Source organism: Cervus elaphus, chromosome 23, assembly GCF_910594005.1.
Source record: "Cervus elaphus chromosome 23, mCerEla1.1, whole genome shotgun sequence".
Taxonomy (NCBI): domain Eukaryota; kingdom Metazoa; phylum Chordata; class Mammalia; order Artiodactyla; family Cervidae; genus Cervus; species Cervus elaphus.
Genome location: NC_057837.1, coordinates 75538683 through 75553801, shown reverse-complemented (window position 1 = coordinate 75553801; position 15119 = coordinate 75538683). Strand labels below are relative to the sequence as shown.

General features: G+C 49.5%; 1 protein-coding gene across 4 annotated transcripts in view; it reads left to right on the top strand.

Moving 5' to 3' along the window:
* Positions 1 to 15119, top strand: part of SULF2 (sulfatase 2) — a 127657-nt gene that overhangs the window by 22759 nt on the left and 89779 nt on the right. For all 4 annotated transcript variants that reach the window (XM_043884517.1, XM_043884516.1, XM_043884519.1 and 1 more), the window contains exon 2: positions 6392 to 6661. In XM_043884517.1, coding sequence (XP_043740452.1) covers positions 6487 to 6661 — 175 coding nt within the window. In that variant the 5' untranslated portion in view covers positions 6392 to 6486. The remainder of the gene's footprint in view (positions 1 to 6391; positions 6662 to 15119) is intronic.

Sequence of the window (15119 nt, the reverse complement as noted above, 5' to 3'; positions counted from 1 at the left end):
GTAATAGAGGAATATGCTCAGTTCCTAGCAACTGGGCAGGGAAGATACCTGGAAATTACCCAGGCCTTTCTCTCCTCCTATCCTCCCTTCCCTGGGCAGTGTTTCCTTTAGCCAAACCCAGCCAGGAGCCAGACAGCACAGAGCTTGTTGATGTGGTCCAGCCAAGTGAACCTCCTGGGGCAGAGGAAAGAGAGGAGAGAAGATGAGGAGGGGGTCAGTCAAGGGATAACATTCAGCATCCAAACAGCAGGACCTTGGGAAAGTTCTCGAACTTCTCCATGCCCTCAGCTTCCTCACCCACAACTGGAGTGTCCTAACGTTATCGTAAGGTGACCTGAGTTAACACAGGAAAAGTGTTTAGTTTTGGTCGAGTTCTGCAATAAGCAGAATTAAATAATTAAAATTTAATTGTAATTCTTCCTCATTATTCCTTTAGGGTATTTACTGTGTTGATCTGGGCATTTTCCTATAGCAAATGACAGCCCCAACTCAGATCAGCTTAAGCAACAAAGGGTGCTTGCTTGAACTTGTAACTGGCTCCAAGGTGCAGCTTGGTTCAGCCCACCAACACCAGCGTCCTCTCTCAGGCTCCAGTTGGTGGCTGCGCTGGGCTTGCCCGGTTCCAGCACTCAGCATCCACCCTGCTGTTTCTTACTTCTCTCTCATTGGCCAGGCTTGGGTCACGTGTCTGTCTCTGGGCCAGTCATTGGAACTAAAGAGATGGAACGTGCTGACTGGCTCCACTTGGGTCACATGTTCTAGCCTATGTTCAAACTGCACATAAGTAGAAAAGGGAGTGGTCAGTGCCGCCATCTGAGTTTCCCTGGTGGCTCAGATGGTAAAGAATCTGCCTGCAATGCAGGAGATCGGGTTTGATCCCTGGGTTGGGAAGATCCCCTGGAGAAGGGAATGGCAACCCTCCAGTATTCTTGCCTGGAGAATTCCAGGGACAGAGGAGCTTGGCAGGCTATAGTGCATGGGATCGCAAAGGGTTGGACACCACCGAGCGACTCTTTTTAGCGCCTCCAAGCACAGCTAGGGTCCAGTTACCAGAAGGGAGAAAATGCTTTGCCAAGTCAGTATTATCTTCAATGTCTGCTGTGTTCCAAGCACTGTTTCAGGTGTTGGGTTGGGCTTCCCTGCTGGCTCTGACGGTAAAGAATCCACCTGCCGTGCCAGAGACCTGAGTTCAATCCCTGGGTTGGGATGATTCCCTGGAGAAGGGAATGGCTGTCCACTCCAGTGTTTTTGCCTGGAGGATTCCATGGGCAGAGGAGCCTGGCAGGCTACAGTCCCTGCGGTTGCAAAGAGTCAGACACGACTGAGTGGCTATCGATAGAGATGTGAACAAAGCTGACAAGAATCCATCCCGTCGAAGAACTGACGTTCTTGTAGGGGAGACTGACAAAAAAAATGAGTAGAATATGTAGCTGTCAGAGGTGGTAGAGCTTTCTGTTTTAACCTGCAGAGGTGAAATTTGAGCAAAGACCTGAAGGAGGTGAGGAAAGGGCCATGAAGAGATCTGAATGAAGGCTGTGGGCAGAGAGAACAGCACGTTCAAAGGCCCTGGGGTGGGGACATGCCTGGCTTGGACAAGGAGCAGGACAGGTGCCGTGTGACCAGAGTCAAGTGGGGAAGGGCGGGGAGTGGAGGTGATAAGGTCAGATGGGGGTGACAGAAGGCATAGGGTCTTCTAGGCCTTTTGGAGGGCTTGGGAGTTTTATTTGGCATGAGGTGGGAGCCCTGGAGGGCATTTCTGTGGAGGAAGACAAACTTCTGTCTTTAACAGGATCCTTCTGCCTGGTTGATAGAAGGAGTTGAGTGTGGAAGCAGGGAAGCCAGTTAGGCTGTCATAATCCAGACACGTAACCCTAAAAACTTACTTTTGTAAAGTGAGTGAAGGAAGACATGGCTCACGGTCTGGCCCTCTGGACCACGTAGGAGGGTCCCCAGGGTCTGGGACAGGGGCTCTGGGGATCTCCACATCCCACAGTTTCCTTTATTCTCACTTCCTGCCGATCAACTCCTCCTCCTGCTTCTGGCCACTTTTTCCTCTCCCGCTCCTGCTCTCTGATTGCTCCCGAACTCTTCTCAGCCACTCTTGTTGAGTTTGGGGATCCTCAGAGGAACATAGCCATGTGGGTCTTCCCAGACAAGCCTGTGTGAGGTCCCAGGCATTTCCCCAAAGCTATGATGCCGAGACCTGCTCCTCTCTGCAAATCAGATAAATCCAGAAGCAAGAGTGATATTTCTGAACACTCGGGGCATTCGGCTTTTCCAGTGATGTCTTCTTGGGCCGATGCAGCTTTGCCAAGGTCTGTGAGAAAGACACAGGATGAAGAGCAGGAAGGGAATCCAGCTGGTGGAAATAAGCAGAGAGGTCCGAGGGATGGACAAAGTGTCACTCAGCTGGTGTTGCACAGATTCACCAGATATGCGCTCACTTCAGCCTCTCTGAATCTTTACTAAGAAGGAGAAAAATGGAGGCAGAATCCCTTGTGTCATTTTAATTGATTTCTTCAGCATCCAGAGAGAGGCTGGCACCAGGCCAGGGGAAGTGGGAGCTGGGGGAATTCATCAAAAATTGACCTACTGATGACTTGAGCTGATGAAGTAATTAGCTCCTGTTATTCTCTGATCTCTGGTCGTGGAGTTTTGACTCCCATCCAGAGGATCAGCATCCTGGCTGGAAGGCTAGAGCTGCCCAGGAGCGGAGGGGAAGAGCCTCAGGGTCCCAGGAAGAGTCCAGTCGACCGTATCCCCCAGCTCCACCCACCATCTGACCCGGGCCCCCTGTTCCTCCGTATCACAGGCCCAGAGCCAAAAAGACCCTCCAAGGGCACCTGGCCTCCTGCTGCTTCAGAGGCAAATGAGGAAACTGAGATTGGGAGACCTTTAGAAAATTACCTAGAAATCTGCTTCCAGGAGGTTCTCGTTGAGTTGCTGACTCCAGCCAGACTGGGTTTAAATCCCATCTCTGCCCCTTGTTTGGCCATATGATCGTGGGAGAGCACTTTTATTAAAATTCTCTGTGCCTCAGCCTCTTCATCCATAAAATGATGATAATATCGATGGGCAGATATGCTTATTAAATAAGTTGATATGTGTGTAAAATGAGAGTTGCTGTTTGTAGGGCGCCCCTTAGAAATTCTCTCGCTGCTATTTTATCACTCGATGTCCATCTGAAGGAACATAAATGTGCTTTTTTTTTTATTTAACTGTAGCTGATTTATAATATTGTGTTAGTTTCAGGTGTACGGCTTCAGATTCTTTTCCACTATAGGTTGTAACAAGATACTGAATATAGTTCCCTGTTCTATAGAGTAAACCTGTGGTTATTTCATGTATAGTGGTGTGTACCTGTTAATTCCACACTCCTAATGTGTCCCTCACCCCTCCCATTTCCGCTTGGGTAACGATTAGTTTGTTTGCTGTGTCAGTGAGTCAGCTTCTGTTTCGTAAATAAGGTCATCTGTATGAGTTTTTTAGATTCCACATTAAGTGATACCAAATGATAATTATCTTTCTCTGACTTGCTCCACTTAGTATGATGGTCTTTAGGTTCATCCGTGTTGCCTGCAAGTGGCATTACTTCCTTCTTTTTGTGACTGAGTAGTATTGCACGGTATAATATATCCCACATTTTTATCCATTCGTCTGCCGATGGACATTTAGGCTGTTCCCATGTCTTGGCTATTGTTGAACAGTGCTGCTATGAACATAGAATGCATGTATCTTTTTTAATTATAGTTTTGTCCAAGTGTATGTCCAGGAGCGGGATTGCTGGATCACGCGGTAACTCTTTTTTAAAATTTTAAGGAACTTCCATTCTCTTTCCTACTGTGGCTGCAGCAATTTACATCCCCATCAACAGTGCAGGAGGGGTCCCTCTTTTCCACGCCCTCTCCAGCATTTATTTTTTGTAGATTTTTAATGATGGCCATTCTGAAAAGTATGAAGTGATACCTCATTGTGGTTTTGATTTGCATTTATCTAATCATTAGCAACACGAAGCACCTTTTCATGTGCCTCTTGGCCATCTGTATGTCTTCTTTGGAGAAATGTCTATTTAGGTCTTGTGCCCATTTTGTGATTGGGTTGTTTGCTTTTGTTGTTGTTCAGTCATCAAGTCATATCTGACTTTGCGATCCTATGGACTGCAGCACACCAGGCTTCCCTGTCCTTTTTTCCCTGTTTGCTTTTGAATGTCCATTCTAGTGGGCCAACTGGTGTGCCAGTCAAGAGCACATTTCAAGTGCAAAGCACCAGGCAGTCTTCTTTGTTTCCTGAAGGGGGGTGGGACATGGACTGATAACATGATTCGAAGACCCCCTCCCATGATCTGGGGCAATTCAAGGACCACTAGAATCTTCGGCATGTCTCCTTTGAACCCTCTCAAGCGTCCCATTACCTCCAGCAGAAAGTCTCCCGATGGTGCTAAAGTGCTTTGTCGCCTTTCAACACCTGCTTATTTCCAGCAAATAGAGAGACAGTGAAGACGTGGGAGCCGCCAGCCCAGGGCTCAGCTTAGAGCATTAAATGTGAACTTGAAGCTGTTAGCTGGGGCAGCGCGGTTTCTGCTCTTTGACTTTGTGTGGTTAGTTCTACAGGGAAAGGACAGGGCTGTTTTATTTATGCTTGGGTAGAAAGTTTTCTTTTTCAAAATACTGTGTTTATGCCTTCTTTTTTTTTTTTTAAGGATTCTTTTGATGTGGACCATTTTTAAAGTCTTTACTGAATTTGTTACAATATTGCTTCTGTTTTATGTTTTGGTGTTTTGGCCGGGAGGCATGTGGGATCTTAACTCGGGGACCAGGGCTTGAACCTGCAGCCCCTGCATTGGAAGGCAAAGTCTTGTCTAAGTGACCAGAAAAAGCCATGGGTCTGAGAGTAATTGGGAGGACGGGGGAGAGGTGGGCAGGGGCTGGATCACACACCCCCACCCCATAAGGCTTGCTGGGAGTTTGCATTTTGTACCCTGAGCCCTGAGAAGCCAGGGGAGGGTCTGAACGGGTGAGTGACAGGGCTGGGACTAAGGTGAGCTGATCACCTTGCACCTGGCCACCTGGGCCCTGAGAACCTCCCTGGTCTCGCCTTACCCAGGCCTTGTGAGTTGCATGTTTGGATCTGAATTTTAGGAAGACCCTGCTGGCTCCTCCGAGAGGATGGAGGTGGGAACAGCGGGTGGGGGAGGAAGTGGGATTCCCCGTAGGCAGCTGGTGCCATCCCCAGGTGGGGTCACACAGGCCACACACCCCCCGCTGCGGACCCTGGGATCCTCGATGAGTTCCCTGAGCCATGGCTTGGGGCGAGGCAGGGTTCCCCGCAACAGCAGGGGCAGACGGAGTCCTTCAAGGTCGTGGGGACGGTGACTCAGGTCGACAAGCTTGGTTTCCTCCCAACACCTCTGCTTGCTCGCTCTTTCTCTCGTTTTAAATAGATAAGACCAAAACGTCTATATCTGGACAGGAGTTGAAGGCTCATTTCCTCAAGAAGTTAAAAAATGACTGCAGAGAGCAAAGAGCAGAGCGAGATCTGAGACCCGCCTGAGTCCAGTTTAGCCACCCCGCCTTCCTTCCCCCGCCTTTTGCTGGTGACCCCATCTGACCCGCAGTCAAGGGGCTGACCAGGGTCACAGGGGACTGTGACACTTCTCCTCCCTCAGCTGCCGAGCTCTCAGGTTTCTCTGTTGTCATTTTGTTTTGCAACTTAAAGCCAATATAAACATCTTACCCCATCACAGGACCTGTTGACAGGTGACCTTTGTGAACACCTGCCCCTTGGGTTGAGTTCTTCAACAGTCATGTCTCCCCGTTTTATTCATGGGGAAACTGAGGTTCCTCCCTGGCTTATTGATGGGGAGACCTGGCTGGTGAGTGATGGAGCCGAGACTAAAATACAGAGTCGCCTAGCCTAGAGCATCAGCCCGGCTCGCCCAGACCCCTCCCTGAATCACACGCTACCTGAGAGCTGGGGGTGCATCCGCTCATCTCTGCATCCTCCGTGGTGCTGGCAGAGAAGAGATGACCAGAAATGTCTGCTCTCCCAGACTTTTCCCTTTCCTTTCACTGCGGGTTGATTTGTCTTGCGTTGGTTGGAGGGTTCAGAGGCAGACTGACTACCTGACTTGGGACCTGGGCTCACACAGACACATCCAGAGGATGGCTGAGTCCAGGGGAGGAATGCTTTCTGCAGAAGTGGTCTCTGGAGGCGTTCCTGCCGGCCTCTTCCCTGAGCCAGTTGCAAATAACTTTTCTTGCAACTTTAACCGAATTGGGTTTTTGCTCTGCTCTAGCTATCCCTGATCAAAGAAGCTCTCACTGCCCCTGCCAGAAGCCATCAAAGAAATCATGATACAGCTTGTGGCCTAATGCGCTTCCTCTTCCTCTAGGTCCGTGAGTAAAGAGGGAAGAGAAACAAAGCCACGGAGCACAGCTCCAGACTCCTGCATCCCGCCAGAAGTAAGGGGATCCGCAGAAACGTGACATGGCCCCGGCCGGCGTCCTGCTTTGCTTGCTCTCTGCAGCGGTCTTCTGCCTACTGGACGGAAGCGCGGCTTTCCTGTCCCACCACCGCCTGAAGGGCAGGTTTCAGAGGGATCGCAGAAACATTCGTCCCAACATCATCCTGGTGCTGACGGACGACCAGGACGTGGAGCTCGGTAAGCGCCCAGCTACTGGCAGGCGGCATCCCCCAGGCTCACCGTGCTGGGTCTCGGGCCCTGATGCAGATGCTCGGGTTGACCCTGCAGAGTTCATGTCTAATGGACTGAACTGAGTCCCAGGGTTGGCCCCACGCACGGGGACGCACAGCTGGGTCCCCAAGGTTAGGGGTCTCCCACCTTTTCCTAATGCAGACCCATTCCTAGATTCCTCCAAAGTCCTAAGGAAAAGAGATGTTATGACCAGTTGATGACTTGTTGTCCAATTTCTACTGAGAACCTACTATGCTCCAGGCCACATTCTAGGACCTGGAACTTCAGTAACAAGTCAGGCAGGCAGTCTCTAGTCTCATGGAATGTGGGAGACAGATAATCAAGGTCACTGCTAGTTCATATGGAAGATCATTTCAAGAAGGGAGAAACACTCTGGGGTAACTGTAGAGGATTCTGGCTTGCGGTGATGGTCGGAGCTACTTTGGATTAGTAATCAAGGAGGGCCTCTCAGAGGAGGTGATATTTGAGCTGATGCCAAACAAAAGGGGGGAGCCAGCCTGGGCAGCATGTGTGTGTACACATACACCTGCAAATGTGGACCCCTATTCAACCCATCTTAACAGGTGGCACCAGTCTTAACCCAAGGAAGGGTGGGCTCAGCCTTCCTTGGTGGCATCTCGGGAAAGGGAGGGTGGCCACTACTGCTAGTGACCCAACTCAGTTTACAGGGATGGTGGCTTGGGAGGGTAAGGGTGGTCGCCTCTCATCCTGAACTGTTTCCCCTCTGGTCCTGTGGGCTCCAGGTAGAGCAAGCGAGGAGAAGGGCCCTGACGAGATGGGGCTCGGTTACAGCAGGACGCTCTCCCTGACCCCTCACACAGGCCCCCGGTCGTGTCCTTGCTTCACTGTGGAAACCCTCCTGGACTCCTTCCTCTCCCTCCTAAGCGAGCCCTGGGCTCCTCCACCCAGCTGGACACCTTCATCTTCATGAGGCATCTCTCACCACATTTTCACTCACTTGAGAAGTTTCCATCCATGAGGCCACCAGGAGTGAGGCCCCCAGAGTCAATCAGCTGGACCTTCTGCTCCCTGGGGTCAAATTCCACTTACACTTCCAGCTCACCTTTGAGGGTGTCTCTCAGTGTCAGCCCTGTTCTCCTTTACTTGTGTCTTCTCCCCCTTCAAATTCACTGATTTTACCGTTTCCATTTCTCCACGTGAAACCCCACACAACGCTACCCTTGAGATCTATCAGGTGAGGCGCAAATGCAAATCACGTATGTAATTCTAAAGTTCCTGGTGGCTACACTTGGGAAAAAAAGTAAAAAGAAGCTGGGGAAATTAATTTTTTAAAGACCCAATATATCTAATTTATTGTCCTCTTAACATGTAATCAATATAAAAACATCATTAATGACATAGTTTATACATTTTATATTGCTTTTGAAATCTGGCATATACACTTAGAAGACAGCTCAGAACCAGCCCCCTTGCCAGTTCAGTAGCCTTGTGTGTCTACAGTACTAGACAGCATACACGCCCCTGTGCGTTTTCCTTCTACTGTAAATCGGACTTCCCCGGCTTGCTAACAGTGATGACGATAGACATGGTAAACCATCCTACCTTGTACTGTGAAAATCGGGGCAAAGCCTTCCAAGCACAGAGTACAGCATGTGCAAAGGCCCTGAGGCAGAGCCAAGGAGATCGATGTGGCCAGAGCCTGGGAAGGGTCATAAGATGACCCAGGAGAGAAGGAAGGGAACCAGATTGTGGAGGCTCCCGTGGGTTGTGGTGAGGAGTGCCACAGTTGACCAGGTGAGGGGTAGGCTTTTAGCTTCTCTCCCCTATCGAAGGAAAACTGAATATTGTTGGTGGCAACAAATTTAAAGGTTGACCAGAAAAGCCTTTGCAGTCAAACATAAGATTGTGGTGACGATCCAAATGAAAACCTACACCCTTTTTGAAATCAGTCTTTTAAGCACCAAGAAAAGGTGGTTTATATGCATCCAAGCCACTCCCTTTTAATGATTTGTATTAATGATCACAAGTATAGATGTTTCTCAGGGAGTTGATTGGTGCAGAAACAATTTGCAGCCAGAAGCAATCATAGCCTAGGGCTTTTATTGACAGTTTGATGCATAGGACACCTGTTTCTCAAACCAGTCAATCCTAAAGGAAATTAACCCTGAATATTCATTGGAAGGACTGATGCCGAAGCTCCACTACGTTGGCCACCTGATGCAAAGAGCTGACTCACTGGAAGAGACCCTGATGTTTGGAAAGATCGAAGGCAAAAGGAGAAGGGGGCAGTAGAGGATGAGGTGGTTAGATAGCATCACTGACTCAATAGACATGAATCTGAGCAAACTCAGGGAGATAGTGGAGGGCAGAGGAGCCTGGCATGCTGTAGTCCATGGGGTCTCAAAGAGTTGGGCACGACTTAGTGACTGAAAAACTCCCCAGCAGCATTTAGAATGAGCCAAATTTGATAACCGTGGGGAGCCTATAGAATGTGGCCATGGGACCGTGAGTTTTGTTTCTGGCAGAATTCTGCAAAGAGCGCTCACAGGCAGCACCTGACCTCAGCACACCTTGGTCATGTCTCGTGGGGTCCCTCAGGCTGTTTCCATCATAGTTATGCCTGAGAATTCAAGACTCCCCGGACGCTTATTCATGCATTCAATAGATATTAAGTGCACCGTGCTGGGAGCAGAGGGGCTGGGGGAGGATCCCTCCAGCTGGAGAGAACAGGAAAGGCAAAGACAGAAATGAGCTTGGTGGGTCAGGACAGAAAGAAGGCCTGTGAGCTGGAGCGGTGAGAGCCGGGGTGAGTGGAGGGAGATGAGGCGAGGTTGTGGGGGACCTTGTCATCATGGTAATGATTTTGAGTTTTATTCATAATGGAATGGACATCAGGGAGGGCTGTGACCTGACTTATGTTCCAATAGGATCCCTCTGGCTGTTATGTTGAAATCAGGTGCCAGTAGAAGGACAGGGCCACAACGGGGCAGGCGAGGATGGGAGCTGGGACCAGGGCAGGAACAGTGAATCCCGAAGACGTGCGTGAATGGGTGGATGGCTGGGGGACTGAGGACGAAAGGAGATCCTAGATTTTTTACCTTAATCAAGGCTGATGATTGACTGTCCACTCTTAGGAGCACCAAATTTTTGCTGCAGCTGCATGATCTAATGAAGTCTCATGTCAGAATCTGATTGTAGGTTTGCACCTGTGACTCTCGAACAAAGCATATGCAGATATAAGGAAGGGAGCTTCGGGCATGATGAGGACGTGGAGAGAGGAAAGCAGAGAAAACCAGGGCGAACTTAAAATGCCTAGATCCCTCCTTTTCCTTTGAATGCGGAGACTGAAGCCTAGAGAAACTAAGTCACTAGTCCAAGGCCACACAGCTAGGATGTGGCCAAATAAGATTTGAACCCAGAGCCTGTGGTCTTAACCACAGCTTGACTTAACCGGTCCCTTGGGATGGCTATTGAGTTGTTTCTAGATTGGGAGTGCATTTGTTAGTAGCTTTCACTGTTACCAATACTGTTGTCAAAGAAAAATATTTTTTAAAATATTTGCTTATTTATTTGGCCGTGTCAGGTCTTAGTCGTGGCATGCGGGATTTTTGTGGTTCCCCACGGACTTCTCTCTAGTCGGGGCGTGCAGGCTCTAGAGCATACAGGCTCAGTAGTTGTGGCACACAGGCTTAGTTGCCCCCCAACATGTGGGATCTGAGTTCCCTGACCAGGAATTGAACCCACATCCCCTGCACTGGAAACCGGATTCTTAACCACTGGACCGCCAGCGAAGTCCCCAAGAACGTCTTTATGCATGCATCTTTGCATCAGCGAGCGAGGATTTCTGAAAGATAAATCCCAGGAAGTGGATGCAGTGGGTGTGGAGCCCGCGTGCTCGGTGACATCTGTCAGTTTCCTCGCCTAGCACCCACTTGCACAGATCGGTCTTCTCTTCCACGAAGGAGCCAGTCCCTCCAGCAGAGTTTGGAGGAGACTGTGCTGCTTTCAGGAGGTGAGGGATGATGGCAAGGTGGTGGTGGGGGGAGGGTGGGCTTTTTATAAACCACCAGACAGACCCAGATCAATAATGCATGCTCCCCAAAAGGCCAGCACATTATCTCACAGTCAGCAACAACTGGCACGCGGAGGGTGGTCCTAAAAAATTTATCATCTGCTATTTTCTGCTCATCCAGGCGGCAGTTCTGACAGTTCTCGGGGCTGGAGCCTTCTCGACTAAGATAATTCCAGGCTTTCTTCCAGTCCCGGGGCGGAGAAGAGCCGTCCATCCTAATTAGGGTCTGGATGAGAGATCTGGTATGGGACAGAGCACAGAAGAAGGGCTCTTCCTGCCTCTGAATTGATTGCAAGGGGGGTGCTGAATCTTTTTTTTTTTTTTCCTTTCCTTTTTCCCTACATGCATTTGATGTGCCTCCGTGAGTGGTCACTTGGAAGTGTCCATTGCCAGGGGGCCAGGTTCTAGGACATATTGGTCAGAAAGTGGTCTCCACTATCAATATATTTTGGGGGACAATCCCCCTGTGTTTGGATGACTCTTAGAGATCGGTAGGGTCTTGGCTGCCATCTTCACTAGGAGGGTGGAACAGGGAGAAACATATGGAAGCCAAGGTCTCATTTGCATGGTGTCCTTCAAATAGGCTTTGAAACCGGTGGAATCCGCCTGGGTTTCTGGTTTAATTCAATCCAGACAAACCCTTGGTGAGCCTCCAGGGCCGGGACAGGCTCTGAGACACCAAGATTAGTTGGACACGGTCCTTGCCTGAAGCAAGAGAATATTTGCAACATCCCAGAGCCGTCTGTTCTATTACTTGAACTGGATTTACTTTTTGAAGCTTAAGTATTATTTGAAAAGGAAGCTTTAATTACGACTGTACATGAAAAAGTAGTATTCACTGCCTGCAGTAAAAGGTCACTGCAAAACCAAGTCTAATAAGAACAGCAGTGTTGTTATATTTCGGCAAGATGCTGTCTCCCATGGGGCTGAGGCCAGAATGGCTTTGTTATAAAAGGTGATGGGCAGTTTTGAGAGAGGAGTTCAAGGGGAAGTAGCCCCTCCCTGAGACTTTCTCCTTGACCTAATCAGCAGGTTGGTGATTGGAAAAGAGGAAAATTTTCTGGAGTCTGATCACACGTTTTGACTGTTGGGGCCATGCTTATATGGGTGCCACCTGGCAGTAACTCTTGTGTCTGAGGGTTACGGAAACAGGCTGCAAGTATCAGGCATTGATGCTTCGCTGCCCATTTTCCTGGGGTCCACAACAGGTTGGAACAAGGTGCCTTTCAGAGACCTCCTCAGTTTGCTAGGTTTCAGGTGTGGCACTCATGACTACATGATCTGCGGATCAGATGTTCACCATTAAAAGAATCCTTTGTCTCTCAGAATATCTTTCAATGAAAGTACTCCAATAGAGATGTAAAGATGAGAACTCTCTAGCCAAACAGCTGGGTTCAAACTCTCGTTCTGCTGCTGACTGTGTGGCCTTGAGAAAGTTACTTAACCTCTCTGGGCTTCTGTTTGCTCATCTGTAACATGGAGGAAGATCTATGAACCTAACCTTCTTGGTGAGGACTTAATATCCTGGAGCCCCAGGGATGGGGCCAACCTTCACATGAACCACGAAGCCTGGGAGAGGGATACACTAAAATCAGATTTCAAGAACTGGTGCCAGAAGAGGGCAGAATGGCTGGAGTGCCGTCAAGTCCAGAAGATGCCCACGGCACCCCCGTAGGGCTCTCTCCGAAGCCAGGTACCCAAAGGGTGGACCAGACTCATTCATTCATGAGATGTGTGTTGAGCACCTACAATGTCCCGGGTGGGATCCAGCAGCCAACGAAATAGGCAGAACCTCTGCTTTCAGGGAGCTTGCATTCTAGGATAAGAGTTAATTTAAAAGATATGTAAAATATGTATTGGATTGGCCCCAAAAAAGTCATTTGGGTTTTTAAGAACATCATATGGAAAAACCTGAATGAACTTTTTGGCCAACCCAATACTATATGAGATAGTAAAAAGCTGTCAGAAGAAAACAAGGAAGGAAGGTCAGCAAGGAGGGGAGGGGAAAGGAAAAGTTGTGATTTTTATGTTGAGCAGCATGACTGAGAAGGGGGTACCTGGGCAAAGAAAGTTAGGGAATACGAGTCAAGGGGATTCCCCCCGGAAGAGTGTTCCAGGCAGAGAGCAGTGGGTGCAAAGGCCCTGGGGCAGAAGCGGTCCAGGCAGGCTCACGGAGCAGCCGATGGCCGCAGTGGGAGACCAGTGTGAGCAAAAGAGCCAGGGAGAGGTGAGGTCTGAGCGGCTACGGCTGGTAGTGGGAGAGCGGCTCAGGCGGGGTCTTTGCACCGGGGGAGGGCTGTGACTTTCTGAGTGACAGGACACCAGGGAATGACATGGATGTCGTGTGGCTTCTGTGTTCATTTTGACCTTTTGGCTACTTTATGGAGAACAGACTGAAGGGGTGCAATCAGAGCAGTGAGGGGCCTGCTGCAATAGTCCAGGCAGGAGATGGACCCCAAGAGAGGTCTACTGCAGTGGTCCAAGCACAAGATCCTGGCGGCTCAGACTAGGGTGGGCAAAGTGGTCAGACGCCACCCAGAGTTAGAGGGTGGCACTGACAAGATGTGCTAGCGATCTGATGTGGAGTGGGAGAGGAGTCCAGAATAACTCCAAGGTTTTGGCCTGAACATCTGGTGGGGGATTGGGGAGGGGGCGGGGGTGGATTTTCTATTTACTGAGATGGGGAAAGCTATCTAGAGCTCAGTTCTAGACGCCAAGGCGGTCAACCTATAGAGTCAGAAGTTCAAGTGGGGAGGCCCAGGTCTGGATGGGCCAGGAGTGGGGGAGGGTGGGAATTATATGCAGATCAAGTACCTGTTCATGCTTTCCTGGGTTGGAGACCCACACCAGATGCTCAGATGGGCTGGTGATCCTGCAAATGGCAAGCCTGCAGCCTGGAGGGCTGTCTTGTGGGAGAGGCTGACTTGAGAAAGCGGCTTGGGAGGGCCTCTGGCCAGGCACTTGTTTGCCTCTTTCCATCTGTGAACACAAGGAAACCACACCCTGTACTGCAGACCGATATTCAGAAATCAATTCTAAATTGCAGGCTTGGGTGCTCTGCAGGAGCCAGATGGCTGGAAGCCTAGGATAGTGTGCCCAGATTCCGGACGCCAGATCAGTGGTAACTTCCAACACAAGCCTCTCTGAGATACCAGCTCCTGACATTCCTGCTGCTGCTCACTGGTGTTAGAAAAACATGTGGATGCAGGTCATTGAGGAGGAAGAGAGACTTATTTGGACCCACCCTGGTGTTCAACTTGCCAAGTACATTCCTGCAAGATCTTTTTTAAATTCAGCACCATTTAGGAGATCACTTAAATTTTGGAAGCTAAGTGTTTCAGGATTAGGTTTGGCTGTGGGTGAAAGAAAATACAAAATAACAGTGGCTTAAACAAGACAGAATTTTGCTTCTTAATCACATAAAAATGTTGGAAGTTGGCAGTTCAGGGCTAACATGGTGACTTCAACATTATAAGGGACTCAAGGTCCTTCTCTACTTATGTATTCTACTATTCTGATGGTGTGGCTTCCACCTTTAAGGTTACCTTCATGGCTCAGAATAGCTGCTGGATCTCCAGCTATCACAGCCGTATTCTAGATAGGAGGAGGAGGCAGAAGGGAAGAGAATGGACCTTTGAGTCAAGTCAGCTCCCTTTAGGAACCTCATCCCAGACATCACCCACAACACAGACAGAACTTACTAGTCACATGATGTCAGCAAGAAATACAGGACACATTCAAACCTAGATTATTCAGTGAGGGTTTAACTTTCTGCTCAGGTGTGAGCAAGTGTGGGGAAATCACCAATGATAGGGTAGCACTCAAGGCTAGTTAGTAACAGTGGGGTCACCTCTAAACCAAGACCAAGGGGGTAAGGTCAGCAGATGGTTACTGGGAACCTTGAGACACAGGGCCACCCAGTGAGAGCTGGCACCCTCTGTTGACACCAAGGGAGTGAGATGGAGGAATCCAGACCCTAATCTTAGCTCTTCCTTTTGCTGATCTCCTGCCAGGGCCCCCCATCAGCCAAACTCAGCCAAAGCCAGACTGTAAAGCCACTGGTGGGTACAGCCCATCCAGGTCAGATCCCTGGGCTGGAAAACTAAGCAGAAGGTGGTTCCAGAAGGTTAAAGGGAGGACCACTTCCACTGCAAGAGAGTCTAGGAAATGTAGTTTCCTAGCGGGGTGTGTTGAAGATTAGGGCCTGTTGATAAGAAACAAGGGGAAACACGTTGGCGGACAACCTGGGGTCTCAGCCACACCAGAGATCAGGAACAGGGGTCCCAGGAAGGGACAGCAACCCCAGCAGTGAATGTGTGGTTATGTGATGGGCACCCTGAGAAGGAGATACTCACATGGAAACCTGGGGGA